Source organism: Triticum dicoccoides, chromosome 4A (genome assembly GCF_002162155.2).
Source record: "Triticum dicoccoides isolate Atlit2015 ecotype Zavitan chromosome 4A, WEW_v2.0, whole genome shotgun sequence".
In the NCBI taxonomy this organism is placed as follows: domain Eukaryota; kingdom Viridiplantae; phylum Streptophyta; class Magnoliopsida; order Poales; family Poaceae; genus Triticum; species Triticum dicoccoides.
In genome coordinates this window covers 414,221,540-414,242,295 of record NC_041386.1, presented here as the reverse complement: position 1 = coordinate 414,242,295, position 20,756 = coordinate 414,221,540, and the positions used below count along the sequence as shown (strand labels likewise).

Genomic DNA, 20,756 nt, shown 5'->3' with positions numbered 1-20,756 from the left:
GGCTCGGATCCACTGCCCCCGCTGGCGTACTTCGCCGCCCCGCCATCGACGCCGACTCTGCCCGTCGACCCCTTGCTGTTGCGCGGGGTATTTGACACGCCCGTGTACGGGGCTCCCGCGTACTGGTGGGGGTCGTCAGCCGACCAGCAGGTTTTTTCGGCGGGCCATCCGGCCTACCCGGCATCGCAATCATAGCCAGGGATGCCTCCCATACCGTGTGAAGCGTACCCACCCCTGCTGCCGAGCGGTGGCTACGGCCTCCCCATGGCATCCCCCTCGCCGGCCCTGCCGCCGGCGCCCTGGGACCCGGTGCTTCTTCCCGCACTGCATGCCGCTCCTACGCCGAACGACTACACCGGAGGTGATGATTGGTACATGGGCACCGGGGCTACGGCTCACATGTTTGCTCATCTTGACAATCTTGCCTCCTAAACCTCCGTCACCACCGACCGCCGCATCATTGTCGGCGACGGTTCCACACTCCCTATCACACATGTCGGGCACACTTCTTTTCCTTCTAATTTCATTCCTATTACTTTGTCTAACATACTTGTGTCACCTCATCTTATTAAGAACCTTGTTTTCGTTCGTCGTTTAACTCGTGAAAATCCTATTACTGTTGAATTTGACGAGCTTGGGTTTTGTGTCAAGGATGCTCGAACCAGGATGGTACTTCATTGATGTGACAGTCTCGACGAGCTCTATCCGGTGCATTCTCCATCCACCTCCACCACCGCACCGGTTGCTCTCTCCGCCGGCATCGATCTCTGGCACGCTCGTTTGGGTCATCCCAACCCCGTCACACTTCGTCATATTCTTCGGAGTTTCAGTTTCAGTTGTCATAAGTTAGAAGATTACACCTGTCATGCATGTCGTGTCGGCAAACATGTTCACCTCCCGTTTAATAACTCCACCACCATAGCTTCTTTTCCTTTTAAGTTGATTCATAGCGATGTGTGGACCTCTCCGGTTCCTAGTAATTCAGGCTATTTATATTATCTGGTTATCTTTGATGATTATTCTCATTATGTGTGGACTTTTCCTTTGCGCAGAAAGTCGGATGCACTGTCCACTTTGACGGCTTTTTACTCCTATGCCAGCATGCAGTTTGGGCGTCTCATCCTTGCTCTTCAGACTGACAATGGAAAAGAGTTCGACAACCTTGCTTTCTGCACTTTTCTGTCGCATCACGGCACGGTTTTTTGTCTCACATGCCCGTATACTTCACAGAAAAACGGTCGAGCCAAATGCGTCCTTCGCACTCTAAACGACTGCGTTCGCACGCTCCTGTTCCATGCTAACGTGACGCCTCATTTCTGGCCGGACGCACTCGCCACTGCATCACTTCTCCTTAACATTAGACTATGCCGCCCACAGGTGGAACTACGCACCTCACCATCTTCTCTTTGGTACGCCCCTATCTTATGATGGCTTGCGTATTTTTGGGTGCCTTTGATATCCCAGCACTACCGACACTGCTTCTCACAAGCTTGCACCTCGATCTGTCGCTTGCATCTTCATCGGCTACCCCTCCAACTCCAAGGGATATCGGTGCTACGATCCCGTCTCCCACCGTGTGTTCACTTCCCGGCACGTTTACTTTGGTGAGCATGTGTTTCCATTTCACCAGGTACCCCCGGATGTTCCTCCCACCACTAGTGATGTAGGCTCCTCGGCGCCTCTCCTAGGGCGCTCGCGTGCCTCTCTTGGCCCGCCCTGGCTTTGAGGCGCGCCCCCCGCATGTGGCGCCTCCTACAGCCGCAGAGCTGGCGCCCATAGCCCCCGAGGTGCCCCCGGCGTTGGCGCCTGCGCCCCCTCCCCCGGTGCCCCCCGGCGCCCCCAGTGCCCGCGGCCCATCGGCGCCCCCCCTCCCCGGCGTCTGTGGCCGGTCCGATCACCCGCACCCGTACGAGCATTTTTCGCCCGAGCTCGCGCTATGCCTCGGATGACTACGTCCATGTGACGTCCACCTCTGAGCCGTCGCCATTGCCGTCCTCCGTTTGAGCCGCTCTTCCTGACCCGCTCTGGATGGCTGCGATGTAAGAGGAGTTTGATGCCTTGTTGCGCAACCGGACGTGGCAGCTTGTTCCCCGTCCCCGGCACGCCAACGTGATTACCGGGAAGTGGGTCTTTAAACACAAGCTCCGTCCTGATGGCACCCTTGATCGCTACAAAGCGCGCTTGGTCGTTAGTGGCTTCCGACAGCGTGCTGGCATCGACTTCACCGACACCTTCGCTCCTATCGTTAAGCCGACACGATACGCACGGTTCTCCACCTTGCGGTCTCCCGTGCTTGGCCGGTGCACCAGATGGTCGTCTCCAACGCCTTCCTCCATGGTCACCTCGAGGAGCAGGTCTTCTGCCAGCAACCCACCGGGTTTGTTGACCCGACGCTTCCCGACCACGTGTGCTTGCTTTCGCGGTCCTTGTACGGACTCAAGCAGGCTCAGCGCGCTTGGTACCAGCGCATCGCGGCGTTTCTCCACCAGTTTGGGTTCCGCTCTACCTGCTCGAACACATTGCTCTTTGTCCATCATCAGGGCTCTGACATCGCCTACTTGCTGCTCTATGTCGACCTCATCATCCTGACGGCATGTACGGTGATACGTGCCCTTGTTTTGGACTCTAACTTGCACGATTTGAATGGAACTAACCTAGACTAACGCTGTTTTCAGCAGAATTACCATGGTGTTTTTTATGTGCAGGAGCAAACGTTCTCGGAATGACCTGAAACTTCACGGAGACACTTTTCAGAAAATAAGAAAAATGCCTGCCAAAGATGAAGGCCAGGGGGCCCACCGTCTCTCCACGAGGGTGGGGGCGCACCTGCCCCCCTAGGGCATGCCCCCTACCTCGTGGGCCCCCTGTTGCCTCTCCGACTCCAACTCCACCTCCATATATTGAGTTTCGATGAGAGAAAAAATCAGGGAGAAGAAATCATCGCGTTTTACGATACAGAGCCGCCGCCAAGCCCTAAAACCTCTCGGGAGGGCTGATCTGGAGTCTGTTCGGGGCTCCGGAGAGGGGAATCCGTCGCCACCGTCATCATCAACCATCCTCCATCACCAATTTCATGATGCTCACCGCCGTGCGTGAGTAATTCCATCGTAGGCTTGCTGGACGGTGATGGGTTGGATGGGATCTATCATGTAATCGAGTTAGTTTTGTTATGGTTTGATCCCTAGTGTCCACTATGTTCTGAGATTGATGTTGCTATGACTTTGCTATGCTTAATGCTTGTCACTAGGGCCCGAGTGCCATGATTTCAGATCTGAACCTATTATGTTTTCATCAATATATGAGTGTTCTTGATCCTATCTTGCATGTCTATAGTCACCTATTATGTGTTATGATCTGTTAACCCCGAAGTGACAATAATCGGGATACTTACCGGTGATGACCGTAGTTTGAGGAGTTCATGTATTCACTATGTGTTAATGCTTTGTTCTGGTTCTCTATTAAAAGGAGACCTTAATATCCCTTAGTTTCCGTAAGGACCCCGCTGCCACGGGAGGGTAGGATAAAAGATGTCATGCAAGTTCTTTTCCATAAGCACGTATGACTATGTTTGGAATACATGCCTACATTATATCAATGAACTGGAGCTAGTTCTGTGTCACCCTAGGTTATGACTGTTACATGATGAACCGCATCCGGCATAATTCTCCATCACCGATCCATTGCCTACGAGCTTTCCATATATTGTTCTTCGCTTATTTACTTTTCCGTTGCTATTGCTATCATCACTACAAAATACCAAAAATATTACTTTTACTACCGTTACCTTTTGCTACCGTTATCACCACTATCATATTACTTTGCTACTAAACACTTTGCTGCGGATATTAAATTTCCAGGTGTGGTTGAATTGACAATTCAGCTGCTAATACTTGAGAATATTCTTTGGCTCCCCTTGCGTCGAATCAATAAATTTGTGTTGAATACTCTACCCTCGAAAACTGTTGCGATCCCCTATACTTGTGGGTTATCAAGACTATTTTCTGGCGCCGTTGCCGGGGATCATAGCTCTATTCTTTGAGTCACTTGGGATATATATCTGCTTATCATTATGAAGAACTTGAAAGATCCAAGAACCAAGGTTTATCCCTCAACTACGAGGGGAGGTAAGGAACTACCATCCAGCTCTGCACTTGATTCACCTTCTATTTTGAGTAAGCTTGCGACACCTAAAACTGCTTCTGTTATTCGTTCTGATATGTCACATGTTATTGATGATGCCACTTCTACTATGCATGATACTTATGATGAAACTACCTCTATGCCTGATACTACTATGCCACTTAGTGCTTTTCTTGATGAACAACCTACTAGGGCTAGAGAAATTGAAAATATTGAATCTGACGATACTGATGAAAGTGATGATGAAGAACCACTTGCCATCCCTAAGGGTTATGTTTTTGATCAAGATGCTACTTTAGCTATTTGAGCTTGCAGAAATAGAACTGAACTTAAAAAATTATTAGCTAAATGGAGTAAGCAATCTCTAAATGCTAGAATGAAACCTGATCCTGCTTTTGCTACTTCACCTATCTTTGGTACTGATAAGGATTATGAATTCTCTGTTGATCCTGATATGATTACTTTGGTTGAATCTGATCCTTTTCATGGTTATGAATCTGAAACTGTTGTGGCACATCTTACTAAACTGAATGATATAGCCACCCTATTCATTAAAGATGAGAGAACTCGCTACTTTTATATCCTTAAAATATTTCCGTTCTCATTAAAGGGTGATGCTAAGATATGGTTTAATTCTCTTGATCCTGGTTGTGTGCGTAGTCCCCAGGATATGATTTATTACTTCTCTGCTAAATATTTCCCTGCTCATAAGAAACAAGCTGCTTTAAGGAATATATATATAATTTTGTGCAAATTGAAGAAGAGAGTCTCCCACAAGCTTGGGGGAGGCTTCTCCAATTACTTAATGCTTTGCCTGATCATCCTCTTAAGAAAAATGAAATACTTGATATCTTTTATAATGGACTAACCGATGCCTCCAGAGATTACCTGGATAGTTGTGCTGGTTCTGTTTTCAGGGAAAGAACACCAAATGAAGCTGAAATTCTACTGAATAATATGTTGACAAATGAAAATAATTGGACACCTCTGGAGCCAATTCCTGAGCCTATTCCTAAATCAACTCCAAAGAAGAGGGGTATTCTATTTCTCAGTCCTGAAGATATGCAAGAGGCAAAGAAATCTATGAAAGAAAAAGGTATTAAAGCTGAAGATGTTAAGAATTTACCTCCTAGCGAAGAAATACATGGTCTTAATTTACCGCCTGTTGAAGAAACATATAATCCAAATCCTTTACCTATTGAAGAAACTCATGGTCTTGATAACCCGACACAAGTAGTAAAGGTAAATTCTCTCTATAGATATGATAAAGCTGTAATCCCATTTACTAAAATTGCTAGCCCATGCTTAGATGAGTTTGATAAATTTATGGCTAAGCAAGAAGATTTTAATGCTTATTTTGGTAGACAATTAAAATACAATTCAAATATGCTTGGACACTTGGGTGATTATATGGCTAATGTTAAAAGTGAACTTAAACTTATTAGTAAACATGCTTCTATGGTTACCACTCAAGTAGAACAAGTACTTAAAGCTCAAAATGATTTTCTCAATGAATTGAATAGTAAAGATAATGATAATGTTGTTAGAGTGGCTACTAGAACTGGTAGAATGACTCAGGAACCTTTGTATCCTGAAGGCCACCCTAAGAGAATTGAGCAAGATTCTTAGAGAAATAATTTAGATGCACCTAGTTCTTCTAAAAAGAAGAAAAAGAAAAATGATAGGACTTTGCATGCTTCTAGTGATCCTATTGTTGAAACACCTGAGAATCCAAATGATATTTCTATTTCTGATGCTGAAAAACAACCTGGTAATGAACCTGAAACCAGTGATAATGTTAATGATAATGTTCATGATGATGCTCAACCTAGTAATGATAATGATATAAAAAATGAACCTGTTGTTGATCTTGATAACCCACAATCAAAGAATCAACGTTATGATAAGAAAGATTTTGTTGCTAGGAAACATGGTAAAGAAAGAAAGCCTTGGGTTCAGAAACCCATGCCTTTTCCTCCCAAACCATCCAAGAAAAAGGATGATGAGGATTTTGAGCGCTTTGCTGAAATGATTAGACCTATCTTTTTGCGTATGCAATTAACTGATATGCTCAAAACCAATCCTTATGCTAAGTACATGAAAGATATTATTACAAATAAAAGAAAGATACCGGAAGGTGAAATTTCCACCATGCTTGCTAATTATACTTTTAAGGGTGGAATACCAAAGAAACTTGGAGATCCAGGAGTACCCACTATACCATGCTCTATTAAAAGAAATTGTGTTAAAACTTCTTTATGTGATCTTGGAGCCGGTGTTAGTGTTATGCCTCTCTCTTTATATCGTAGACTTGATTTGAATAAGTTGACACCTACTGAAATATCTTTGCAAATGGCTGATAAATCAACTGCTATACCTGTCGGTATTTGTGAGGATGTGCCTGTTGTAGTTGCAAACATTACTATTTTAACGGACTCTGTTATTCTTGATATTCCCCAGGATGATAGTATGTCTATTATTCTTGGAAGACCCTTTTTGAATACTGTAGGGGCTATTATTGATTGCACTAAAGGCAATGTCACTTTTCATGTTAATGGTAATAAGTATACGGTACACTTTCCGAAGAAACAACCTCAAGTTCATAGTATCAACTCTATTGGAAAAATTCCATCGATTATATTTGGAGGTTTTGAATTTCCTCTTCCTACTATCAAGAAGAAATATGATATTCTTATTATTGGGGATGTGCATATCCCCGTTGAGGTAACATAGTGTTATTCGAAATTTCTCCGGTTCCATGTTATTCGGAATGAGTTCGTTAACAAGACTTGATCAACCTTGTTAGTGGATTCCTTTTGATGATCATGAGATGGATGAAACTAGAAGGCACAACCTTCTGTACCCCACTTTTACTTTCTATTATTTATATTAAATAAAATAAAAATAAATATTTTTCTGTCTGTTATCTGATTATCCGTGCAATATAAAAATACCTCGAAAATAAAAGTTCTCCAAATGCCCTGAAATTTAAATATTATTTTTTTCTAGAATATTTGAGGATTTATGGAACAGAGAACACACCAGGGGGGCAACCACCTTGCCACGAGGGTGGAGGGCGCGCCCCCTGCCTCGTGGGCCCACGGTCGCCCTCCTCCACTTATCCTTTCACCCATACACTCCTTCTTCCTCCCCCAAACACGAATAACCAGCTCAAGCCCGAGTCCAAGCTCGTTTTGCTACCATTTTCGATCTCCTTGCTCAAAGCACCTCTCACAAAACTGTTTCGGGAGATTGTTCCTTGGTATGTGACTCCTCCATTGGTCCAATTAGTTTTTGTTCTAGTGCTTTATTCATTGCAAATTTTTGCTGCTTAGGTGACCCTGTTCTTGAGCTTGCATGTCAAATTTATATGGTTCCAAGTAGTTTTGATGCATGATATAGGCCCTAGGCACTTATAGGAGTCATTACTATCAATATTATTGAGTTTGGTTTACTTTTATTTTGAAGTTACTAAAAATTTCAGAATTTTTCAAAAAATGATGAGGAGACTTTTGAGGGGCTCATCGAGCCAAAGCTCGAAGGAAAAGGCACCAAAGCCTAAGTATAATCTGCCTCGCACTGCAGAGGTTCGGGCGTGTGAATGGCCTTCCGAGGATTTCTTAAGAGCAGCCGGGATTTATGAAGATTTTCATGAGTTGGCTCAGACTGCAGGCCTTACCGCTTTCCTCCACGACCAATGCGATCAATATCTCTTGCTCACCAATACCTTTGTGCAAAACTTTCATTTTCATTCTAGGAACTCACCACCTATGGTGGAGTTTCATTTATATGATGAGCATAAGGAGATGTCACTTTATGATTTTTGTCGGATTTGTTTAGTCCCTTTTGAGGGCAACACAAAAGAACCACATCATGATGATGTGGAGGGATTTATTGACACTATCACCGTAGGGGAAACAAGGAAGGTTTTCGATGCACGAATCACTAGCATACACTTTCGTTTTACGTTACTTTGCATTATTTGCTAGTCATTGCTTAATTGGTCGCGGGAACTGTGGAAACCTGAGCATCCCTGATATTATTATTTTGCACCACGGTCTATACGGTGATAACTCTTTTAGTATGGGCGGCATTATTGCCAAACGGTTAAGTCTGAACCATACCAAGGGCCCCATCTTTGGAGGCATCTATACTACACGCCTAGCTGCACATTTTAACATACCTATTAGGCATGCTGAGAAGGAAGAAAAAGTGCTGCCTCGTGTTTATCTAGATTATAAAAGTATGGTAGCACATGATTTTATTGTTAAGAATAGGGAAGGAGAGCTTAAATATCAATTGTTCTTTAATAAACATCATCCTGAGACTATTACCTTGCCTGATCCTTCTTTGTTTGATTTGACTGTAGGCACGTACCTTGTTCCATTGACGGTTATCCACGCCTACTGGAACCCTGCACCAGCCGAGGAGCCAGAGCCGGAACCACAATTTGATCCTTCATGACAGTCTAACTACTAGTGGGATCCGGAGATGATTGTCAGCCAGTGGCAATCGGAGCCTTCCTCCTCTTCTTCGCAGTACGACCCCAACTATTATTATGGATATTTGCCAGACCAGCCATGGCCATACACCAACTTAGGCCAAAAGCCTAAGCTTGGGGGAGTACGTATTTCTCACCGACATTACATTTATGCTCACACACTTATTGCTAGATGTCGGTGCTCATACTTTTTCATTGTATCATCCATGCTAGCTTATTTTCCTTTTTTATGCTTTCTTCTTGTGCGTTTAATAAACCTTAAGAGAAAACCAAAAAAATTTAGCTTTAGCTTTTAATCAGTTTACTTTCCATGCTTGTAGTAGTAACTAAAAGGAAAACCCAAAAATATTTCCTGTTCTTCTTTTGTTTGTTGGGAGCTTTCCCGTATAAATAATTTTATTTCTTTTCTTTGGGGGTCGATAGGAGAAGACCATGATTAAATTGTTGAAGTGGCCCTTATATGCATTATTGTTGATCTGACAAAAGAGCCCATATTTCCTTGTCTTCTCTTGTTTATTGAATGCCCGCAGATTCCAGCTTAGTCCAATGCACGTGCACTATTATTATTATTCACATTGTTCGGTCGTGCAAGTGAAAGGCAATTATGATGTTATATGATGGACTGACTGAGATGAGAAAAGCTGGTATGAACTCGACCTCTTTCGTTCCTGATTCAGCCTATTATGAATAAACATGTTTGCAATGACAACTAGAGATCATAGTTTCTTATGCCATGCTTAATTAGCTATGAGTTATAATGGTTTACCTTGCGTGCCAACATGCTATTAAAATGGTTATGATGTGGTATGATAGGGTGGTATCCTCCTCTGAATGATTTAAGTGAATTGACTTGGCACATGTTCATGCATGTAGTTGAAACAAAATCAACATAGCCTTCACGATATTTATGTTCATGGTGGATTATATCCTACTCATGCTTGCATTTAGTGTTGATTAATTTTAATGCATGTTCATGATTGTTATCGCTCTCTAGCTGGTCGCTTCCCAGCCTTTTGCTAGCCTTCACCTGTACTAAGCGGGAATACTGCTTGTGCATCCAAACTCCTTAAACCCCAAAGTTATTCCACATGAGTCCACTATACCTACCTATATACGGTATCTACGTGCTGTTCCTAGTAAATTTGTATGTGCCAAACTCTAAAACTTCAAATAAATATCCTGTTTTATATGCTCGAATAGCTCATGTATCAACTAGGGTTGTCTGTATCGTCCATGTTAGGCGGGTTATTCTCAAGAGGAGTGGACTCCGCTCCTCACTCACAAGATAAATGGTTGGTCACCGGGATGCCCAGTCCCATGCTTTATGCAAACTATATCAAAATAATTGCAAACAAAACTCCCCCTGGGAATCTTGTTAGTTGGAGGCACTTGTTGTTTCGAGCAAGCCATGGATTGATGCTTGTGGTGGAAGGGGGAGTTTAAACTTTACCATTCTGTTTGGGAACCGCCTATAATGTGTGTAGCATGGAAGATATCACCATCTCTTGGTTGTTATGTTGACAATGAAAGTATACCGCTCAAAATATTATTCATCTCTGTTTCAAAACCGAGCTCTGGCACCTCTACAAGTCCCTGCTTCCCTCTGCAAAGGGCCTATCTATTTACTTTTATACGGAGTCATCATCCTCTTATTAAAAAGCACCAGTTGAAGAGCACTGCTTTCATTTGCATTCATTACTATTAGTTTACATTGAGTATGACTTGATTGGATCTCTTTTACCATGAATTACAATGTCTAGTCAGTCCTTGGTCTTTAAAGGTGCTCTGCATTTATGTTTTGCGGTCTCAGAAAGGGCTAGCGAGATACCATCCTGCTATATCATATTATGATTGTTTTGAGAAAGTGTTGTCATCCGAGTTTTATTATTATGGCTCGCTAGTTGATTATGCTATTGATATGAGTAAACTTGAGACCTATGCATTATTGCAAATGTGGTTAGTTATAATCTTTGCTGAAAACTTGAATGCTGGCTTTACATATTTACAACAACAAGAGCAAACAGAGTTTGTAAAAGTTTTTCTTTATCACTTTCAGTTTATCAACTGAATTGCTTGAGGACAAGAAAAAATTTAAGCTTGGGGGAGTTGATACGTCTCCAACGTATCTACTTTTCCAAACACTTTTGCCCTTATTTTGGACTCTAACTTGCACGATTTGAATGGAACTAACCCGGACTGACGCTGTTTTCAGCAGAATTACCATGGTGTTATTTATGTGCAGGAGCAAACGTTCTCGGAATGACCTGAAACTTCATGGAGACACTTTTCAGAAAATAAGAAAAATACCTGCCAAAGATGAAGGCCATGGGGCCCACGGTCTCTCCACGAGGGTGGGGGCGCGCCCCCTACCTCGTGGGCCCCCTGTTGCCTCTCCGACTCTAACTCCACCTCCATATATTGAGTTTTTTTGAGAAAAAAAATCTCTCGGGGGGGCTGATCTGGAGTCTGTTCGGGGCTCCGGAGAGGGGAATCCGTCGCCACCATCAAAATCAACCATCCTCCATCACCAATTTCATGATGCTCACCGCCGTGCGTGAGTAATTCCATGGTAGGCTTGCTGGACGGTGATGGGTTTGATGGGATCTATCATGTAATCGAGTTAGTTTTGTTACGGTTTGATCCCTAGTGTGCACTATGTTCTGAGATTGATGTTGCTATGACTTTGCTATGCTTAATGCTTGTCACTAGGGCCTAAGTGCCATGATTTCAGATCTGAACCTATTATGATTTCATCAATATATGAGTGTTCTTGTCCTATCTTGCAAGTCTATAGTCACCTATTATGTGTTATGATCCATTAACCCCGAAGTGACAATAATCGGGATACTTACCGGTGATGACCGTAGTTCGAGGAGTTCATGTATTCACTATGTGTTAATGCTTTGTTCCGGTTCTCAATTAAAAGGGGACCTTAATATCCCTTAGTTTCCGTAAGGATCCCGCTGCCACGGGAGGGTAGGACAAAAGATGTCATGCAAGTTCTTTTCCATAAGCACGTATGACTATGTTTGGAATACATGCCTACATTATATCAATGAACTGGAGCTAGTTCTGTGTCACCCTAGGTTATGACTATTACATGATGAACTGCATCCGGCATAATTCTCCATCACCGATCCATTGCCTACAAGTTTTCCATATTTTGTTCTTCGCTTATTTACTTTTTCGTTGCTATTGCTATCATCACTACAAAATACCAAAAATATTACTTTTACTACTGTTACCTTTTGCTACCGTTATCACCACTATCATATTACTTTGCTACTAAACACTTTGCTGCAGATATTAAGTTTCCAGGTGTGGTTGAATTGACAACTCAGCTGCTAATACTTGAGAATATTCTTTGGCTCCCCTTGTGTCGAATCAACAAATTTGGGTTGAGTACTCTACCCTCGAAAACGGTTGCGATCCCCTATACTTGTGGGTTATCATACGGCTGGTCTCCTTAGTCAGCTCACGGCTCGTCTTCGCGCTGAATTCGCCATCAAGGACTTGGGTCATTTGCACTACTTCCTCGGTGTCGAGGTGGTGCGCCGTCCGGATGGCTTCTTCCTTCATCAGCGGAAGTACGCTCATGAGCTCCTCGAGCGCGCCGGCATGCTTAACTGCAAGCCCGCCGCTGCGCTTGTTGATACGAAGGCCAAGCTCTCTGCCACAGATGGTTCTCCTGCTTCAGATGCTGCTTTCTATCGGTCTATCGTTGGTGCTCTCCAGTACCTCACTCTGACTCGACCGAAGATCCAGTATGCCGTGCGGCAGGTGTGTCTTCATATGCATGCTCCTCGCGACGTTCATTGGGCTGCCATCAAGCGGATTCTTCGCTATATCCGTGGCACTATGGATCTTGACGTCATGCTTCACGCTTCCGCCGACACCGCCCTCACCGCCTACTCCGATGCAGACTGGGCGGGCTGCCCTGACACTCGTCGCTCCACTTTGGGCTATTGTGTCTACCTTGGCCCCTCACTCATCTCGTGGTTGTCCAAGCGGCAGCCTACGGTCTCTCGTTTCAGTGCTGAGGCTGAGTATCGTGCGGTGGCCAACGCCGTTGCCGAGTGTTCGTGGCTTCGCCAGCTGCTTCCGTAGCTCTCTTGCCCTGTTGACCGTGCCCGGTAGTCTACTGCGACAACGTCTCGGCGGTCTACCTCTCCGCTAACCCGGTGCATCATCGACGGACCAAGCATATTGAGTTGGATATTCATTTTGTTCGGGAACAGGTTGCCCTTGACCATATTCATGTTTTACACATCCCCACTTCCCAACAATTTGCAGATATCATGACCAAGGGCCTGCCTACGGCATCATTTGAGGAGTTCCGGTCCAGTCTTTGCGTCAGCCGCGGTGCCGCTTCGACTGGGGGGGGGGGGTGTTGAGTATATGTGTTATGTGCATATTGTGTATTGGGCCCGCCTCCTAGTTCCGTGTATAGTTGAGGTCCATGGCCCATCTTTGTACATCATATATACGTGCATAGACACGATAGCAATACATTGTGCAATTCCCACAACACACAACCCACATGCCCCCCCCCCTCTCTCTCTCTTCATTCCAAACAACTGTTCATTGATGGGTTTCTTCCTCTGATATATCATTCTATCTCCTTGGGTGATCTTGGAAAGAAGCCCTTTCCAGTGTGGTGTGAAGCACTTTCTGGTGTATAGCTTAGCTTTGCTTGTGTGGTGTTCTTGAGTGGAATAAAGGTAGAGCGTGCATTCTTGTGGCTTGGGATAGTAGGATTCTTCCTTCTTCCACAGCCATGTGCTGCATGCAGCTTTGAGCTTTGGTAATTGCTTCTAGGCTCTAGCCACCCCCAGTCCCAGCTTTAGCCATCAAGATCCAAGAAAGATCAGGACCAAAAAGTCTTGAGCTGCAATCATTCCGAGCTGCATTGTAGTGAGGAATTGTCCCCTAGCTTGGCTCACGCTTTATTCCTCATATTATCTGTCCTTACTCTGGCACTAGATCAAAGATCAAGAACACAACTCCCTGTTTCCCGAGGAGAAAAGGAATCAGGGACAGGCTCAAGCAGCAGCAGATTCTCCTCAAGGTATCAGGGTGTTCTTTCTTGTGTTCTTTTTGTCCATGTGGTGACTTCTGTGCCAACGTATTCTTCAATCTTGTTCTGAAGAAGCTATCTGGGAGAAGCCCCTATATTTAATTGGGTCCAAGAGGAGCTATAGATGCAACAATCATAAGGTATTGGAGAAATTATGTACTTAATGTTATTTAGCTGCGCAGATTCCCTTTGAAGTACACATATTAATGTCTTCCTGCCTGCATAGGGCCAATCATTGCAAAGGTGTTTGGAATATATTCCCTCTGCTCTTGTCATTCTTTGCTTGTAAGGAGTTGTTTCATATTCCTTCCTTTTCCAGTTCTTCTCTCACTACGAAGCAGATGAAGCTTCTCTGAGGAAGGAAGAAGCTCTTGCTTTCTTTGCATGGAGAACGAGGCCAACGGCGGAATCGTACTTGGCCATGACAAGGAAATCTCAACCCTGCAAGGTTCAGACCACCACACACTCCTGCTGTTTATTAAGTCCATTCATGTGACGATTCACCGAAACAGAAACCGCCAAATAATTCTTTCAGCTCCGTGGTGTTTCAGAAGAGATTTCTGCTCTGAGATCGAGGCAGAGGCATCTCAACCGGACAAGACGTGAGGCGCTGGACAAGCTCATAGACCTGAAAGGTACCGCCTTTGATCCTAGAACTAAATAGCAGTTGGTGTTCTCCCCAACATAGATTTAGAGTTGGTATTCCTTGAGACTCTAAGAAGCTGAATTTGGATAGAATTCAGGAAGTATCAGGGTGTTCTGCCGAGTCCAGCCGTCGATCTCAACCAGCAACATCAAGATCAAATCACCAGTTACTGTCGAACAAGAGAACATCGCAGTTCGAGCAGTGGGGATCAAGAAAGATTTCAGTGTTGATCGGGTGTTTGACCAGGAGTCAACGCAAGGTAGCTTCTCGATTCGATCTTGCCTCACTACATTTTCACTGCTTATCTATCTTCTTCAAGTGTAACTGTTGATGATGCAGATGATGTGTTCCATGAGGTGAGGCCAATCCTCCGATCTGCACTTGACGGGCACAATGTCTGCATCCTTGCTTTTGGCCAAACTGGGACCGGGAAGACCTATACAATGGTCAGTTGGTACTTGAGCTCAATTGATTGAATTCAAGGCAATATCTGAAATATCCTTTGAAACTGCTAACTGCTTGCGGAAGGAACTAGCGATAACCTTGGCCTTGTGCCTCGAGCGATTCAGGAACTGTTTTCTCATGCTGCTCAAGATACTTCATCCACATACTCTTTCTCCATAAGCATGCTCGAGGTCTACATGGGAAGTCTCAGGGACTTGTTGGCACCAAGGCAGCAGCCTCTCTTCAGGTCCATAGAAGGCAATACAACTTGGTAAGACCCATCTGTTAGAGTTGTGTCGAATATTATTACACAAGTTAGGTTACAATTGGACTTGGAGTCGTACGGTGTGTAGACAGGATATGGAGTCGTGTCCAAGTAGGACACGTGTATCCTAGGCCTGTCATATATAGCGGGGGTAGACGCACGATGTAACATATGCCAACATAATAGCACCGGAACGCAGGGGAAGCCGGCAGCATGTGCCGGTGTCCAGGGCGACTGAGTGCGGTATTGTAGCGGTGTCATGGGGAGGAGCGCCCATAGTCAAGCCCCGGGGATGTAGCCATATCGGTGAACCTCGTTAACAAATCTCGGTGTCGTGCTTGTGTGATTGCTTGGTCCTCGGTAGATCGACGATGGCCTCGGATTTATTCTAACAAGTGGTATTAGAGCTAGGTTGTTCGAAGGGTGTTGTTGATCTAGAGGAAACAAGGTTGATGTTGTGATCGTGGTCGCCAGGAAGTCGTGAAGCGGCGTGAGGCGAAAAGTCGATCGGGATACATCCGACTTGGTGGAAAGCAATCTGAAGGCAGGCGACGTCAGGCAAGTGCGTTGGAGTTCTCGTCGATCGGATCGGTACGAGATCGATCCGATTTTGGCGAGATGGGCGTGTAGGCAGCGGCTCGACCGGAGCGGCGCGGACCAAGTCGGGCGCTGGGTTGCAGGGAACCGAAGCCGAGCAGGCTCGTTGGTAGTCTAGGCCGTGTCAAGCTGGTTGTGTGCCTGATGGACTAGGCCATTGTGTAGCCACGAGGTGGAGGCTTTGGGCAAGGCCTGGTGGGGTCTATACATGTGAGGTGCTGCTGCTGATACACGTGATATGGGAACCAAGCCGTGAGATTTGTTTTGGACAAAAAGAGGACCGAGTCCTCGTTATGACAGCACAAGGCTGCGGATCTAATTGGCAGAAGGAAAAAGATCATCATGTTGGGCTTCCATCGAGAGGCGTTGACAGAACAGGCAATTGCTAGCATCGTGAAGTTTGAAGCTAAAGATAATTTTTCATAAAGTCAGCCGCATGAAGAACCAGGGCGCCAATGGGTACCGGTTTTGAGGTGGAGAAGTTTACGGAACTGAAAACCTTGGGTTATGGCAGACAAGGGTGAAAAATTTCTTGGCACAACAGGGATGCTTGAAGGCGTGTTGCGGGAAGTCAATTCAGCTAAGATGGAATTATTATGTGATGGATGAAATTTTTTGGAAGACGATTTGGGAGCCTTGAGCGTGTCATGCAGCCGGGCAAGTTCGGCTGGGTCGGACTAGATAGTCTGACGGATCGACGTGAATCGGTTGAAACAGAAGACAGTGGTGGGATCGGCGACGGCGACATAGGAGCGTGATGCTGATGGTGACCGACTTCTGGGCGTGGAAACACGTGTCCCAGGCCCCGAGGGCTTGTGTGGCTTCGACAAGACTATTGCGCGGGGTTGATTCAAGATGGCGTACGCATATGAGGTTGAAGTCGACGGGGCGCAGAGGTGGACTAATCATCTACCATGGAGTTATGTTGAAGGTGGAGCTGGATTGAGGGGCTACGGCGTAAGTGCATAGAGAGTCGAAGCCTATTCAGCTGGGAAAAAGCGAGGGACGTGTAATTCGGACTGGAGCCCAATGGTCTGATGAAAGCGTGAAACTCGTCATCAGTCGGTGATGATCGGTGGTGCTCTGCAGTAAGGGTTGAGTGGTGTGGATTCGCGACCCTTGAGACTCTTCCGGGACAGCGGAGGCTCGACGCGGTAATAGCGGCGAGGCGTGCGATACGCACGGGGCATGGAGACGGGCCAGGGCTCTGGTGGTCATACATGTGGTGAGACAACTGCGAATTTGACTCGGAATGACTACAAGCAACGGTGAAATTCCTTCAAGTTTTAGATAAACGGTCAAGAAAGAAGCAGTGATGTTGAGTTCAGATAACTCTTATGTGTGACACCCAATATGTGAGTTGTTCACTTTCACGAAGGCCAGTGATCAGTGTGTGATGGCGTTGGAATGATACTCCGGAAGTTGGGAGCACAAACTAGAGTAACAAGAAACTTAATTTTGCTCGAGTGTTCACTGTGGTTAAGAAAAGAAGGGACTACAAGTTGCAGGTGGAGTCATATGGAGTCTTTGGAGTAGCAGCGGTTCTCATGGGATAAGCTCAAGTTCAATGTACATGAAAGTTTGACGCATGGACAAATCCAGGATGGTGGAGTATATTCATCAAGGTGGAGTTTGTTAGAGTTGTGTCGAATATTATTGTACAAGTTAGGTTACAGTTGGACTTGGAGTCGTACGGTGTGTAGACAGGATATGGAGTCGTATCCAAGTAGGACACGTGTATCCTAGGCCTCTCATATATAGCGGGGATAGACACACAATGTAAACTATGCCAACATAATAGCACCGGAACGCAGGGGAAGCCGGCGGCATGTGCCGGTGTCCAGGGCGACTGGGTGCGGTATTGTAGCGGTGTCATGGGAAGGAGTGCCCATAGTCAGGCCCTAGGGATGTAGCCATATCGGTGAACCTCGTTAACAAATCTTGGTGTTGTGTTTGTGTGATTGCTTGGTCCTCGGTAGATCGACAATGGCCTCGAATTTATTCTAACACCATCAATGCACTTGTAAATTAGTAGAAGTACTTATCAAGTAAGACCATCAATTCTCAAAGTGCAGCAAATGCGGCTTTTTTTTTTAGTTTTTCAGTAACCTCAGCATTCTAGCAACCACAAGTGGCTCCGTCCAAGTCGAGGGGCTCACCGATGTCACAGTACCGGACCTCAAGAAAGCCAACCAGTGGTACTCCAGAGGACGGCGATCCCGATCGACATCCTGGACAAACGTCAACAATGTTTCAAGCCGATCACACTGGTGGGTTGGTCCAGACAGAGTTTCAGCTTGTGCAGTATGTAGTATTAACTTGAACAGTACCCAATTTTATCTTGTCTTAGCTCTGTCTGTGTGTAGTTTGACAAGAATTACCATAAGGAGATGTGGAGGTGTGACTGGACAAGTCAGCAAGCTGTGGCTCGTGGATCTTGGTGGCAGCGAGCGGTTGCTCAAGACTGGTGCATCTGGATTGATAATGGATGAGGGTAAGGCCATAAACCTGTCTCTGTCAGCCCTTGGAGATGTCATCGCTGCACTAAGGAGAAAGAGAAGCCATGTTCCATACAGGTAGTAGTTCCTTCGTATGTCGACAGGTTAATTCTCATGTTCCAAAGTAGTACTGTACTTACTTAGGTCTTACCTTGTGTTTGTCAAACTCTGTAGAAATAGCAAGCTTACCCAGATTCTCAGTGATTCTCTCGGTACGGAAAAACCCAACTTCAGATCAATTTGAAGCATCAAATGTGGAAACCTATATATATGTTTATTATGTTGATTTGCTAAAAACAGGTGATGGCTCAAAAGTTGTGATGGTAGTGCACATCAGCCCTTCCAAGGACGACGTGGGTGAGACAATTTGTTCGCTGGGCTTTGCGAAAAGAGCCAGGCTGATAGAATCCAGCAGAGAGCTTTCAGAGGTAAGATAAGATAAGAGGGTGAATGATGAACTAGAGAAGTGTCAAAAACGCTCTTATATTATGGGACGAAGGGAGTAGTATTTACGTAGATTACATGTAAAGGCGTCCCTTGTATTGGTGCAGGACTTGAAAATGTTAAAGCGGAAGCGGCTCGCGGAGCTTGACAAGGAAATATGTGACGCCGAGCAAGAGCTCGGGGTTCTGAATGCACAAATAAGGAGTGCTGAGAGGTCTGTGGAGGAGAGGAAGAAGCTTTGTCCCTCCGTCTGTCAGGCTCTCAGCGACGAGAAGGGGTCGCCCAGAAGCATTCTGGTGGCAGGACACATTGATGCCGCAGACAGCCCTCAGGCAACCGAGAGGGCCAAGAGCAGGATGGTCCATCATGGATCAGTCCCTCACTTCATGTCCGCAACAGTGTGCAGCCGTCAAAGACACGGCGCGGCAAGCCATTCCGTCAGTAAACCGAGGCTGACAAAATCAGTGAACACGTACTCATCTAAGCCAAGTGGGAGCCAGTCGGTCAGCCACTCCGCATCCAAGGCTAGGTCAGTGGCATTCTCATCCGGTGAGCCTAGGCTGAAATACTTGTCTGTCAAATCTGATCAGATCAACGTAAACAGTAACAGCATCGATTCGACGGTAGCGTCGACGCCTCGGCCTCGGCCAAGGGAGAGTCTTGTTTCCAGGCCGGTACAGAGAGCTCCCCTGCATCAGCACAGGAGAAGGATGTCATGCTTAACCTGAACTCACAGAAATAGTACATACAGATTGCATAGCACTGATTTTGACTTGTTGTTTCGTGGTGAAATGTTTTGGGAACATGTCTGCAGCTGTTTGATAGTTTGGGTGTGTTAACTTGTGTAACTAACTACTGGAGGGCCTTTTTTTCTCGAATATACACGAGTGTGAATATCATATATTAAAGAAGGAAAAGCATAGAAAGCATCCACCAGTCAATTACAAGTGTGGTGATTTCTCACACATATGTACAACACCACTCCACCTAGTACACATTAGACTACTCCTCCCCACTAATCCACCTCGCTAAACCCGCAAGCACGAAGTCGACGTTTCCTTTCATAAGTCCAGAACGCACCCAAATCCTTCCTTCTGCCTCTATTCTCCGCATGAGCTGGTGGGTCGATGGAGGGCCTTTCCTTTGCTCCTTTTGGTTTCAAACGGAAGACTACTGGAGGGCCCTTCCTTTGCTCCTTTTGGTTTCAAACGGAAGGGCACAAGGATGCGAGTGTGAGAGGTATGGTAAATGGAGCTGTAACTGTAATTGAATTTGACTAATGCTTTTGATTGCTCTGTTGAATTGTAATTTGGAAAGGAAAAAATGTAGTACATCATCACTTAACATACTGTTCTGATTCAGGCTATGAAAACAGATATGATTGTTTCAGGTTTGTTGCATGGATTGTCCTAGGGTCATATTCTCTAAAAAAACAAAAAATATATTCTAGGGTCACATTCTCTAAATAACAAAAGATTATCCTAGGGTCATATTCTCTAAAAAAACAAAAAATATATTCTAGGGTCACATTCTCTAAATAACAAAAGATTATCCTAGGATCATATTATCTAAAAAAACAAAAAAAAAATTCTAGGGTCACATTCTCTAAATAACAAAAGATTATCCTAGGATCATATTTTCTAAAAAGATGACATGAGTTGAAAGTTATCTTGAAATTTAGCTGCACCTCAGTTTACCGCACAAGTGTTGGATGTAACTACTCTTTCACTGAATCTGCATACCTTAGTTGCTAATTGAGGTGTAGTTAAGTTTCAACTTTGAAGAGAAGTAGTGCATTGCAGGTTAAGCATATGACATGAGTAAAAGCTTGGTGAAGCAACTTATTTGCTTCCAACACAAGGCAAGTATATGCAACTGGGTATGCATAGGCTACTGGGGGTGTCATTTTTGGAGGTATGCATAGGCTTGAGGGACCAGTGGATGGCATATGTGGTGGAGCGGCGTTCCATGTGACGCATCGATGACGTGGAGTCTCGCGGCGTGGCGTGGCAGGGCCTCGGTGACGAATGTGTGATGATGGACGCGTGTAGGGAGGAGGTGTTGTTTGGCGCCGTGGTGGCGTTGACATCAGGCCTACCAAGGTCGATGCGTCAGTATTTGCTCTGAACATGGATCAATGGAAG

At 45.2% G+C, this 20,756-nt stretch overlaps 1 protein-coding gene across 1 annotated transcript; it reads left to right on the top strand.

Moving 5' to 3' along the window:
- Nucleotides 1-13,238: 13,238 nt before the first annotated feature.
- LOC119285992 (kinesin-like protein KIN-14O) lies at nt 13,239-19,509 on the top strand. The gene is made up of 12 exons (XM_037565335.1): nt 13,239-13,709; nt 13,791-13,858; nt 14,038-14,166; nt 14,270-14,353; nt 14,462-14,623; nt 14,704-14,814; nt 14,893-15,079; nt 17,776-17,940; nt 18,037-18,246; nt 18,343-18,380; nt 18,469-18,596; nt 18,720-19,509. Exons 3-12 carry the CDS (start codon nt 14,103-14,105, stop codon nt 19,338-19,340), a joined length of 1,770 nt encoding a protein of 589 aa, XP_037421232.1. The 5' UTR covers nt 13,239-13,709; nt 13,791-13,858; nt 14,038-14,102; the 3' UTR covers nt 19,341-19,509.
- Nucleotides 19,510-20,756: the final 1,247 nt, after the last annotated feature.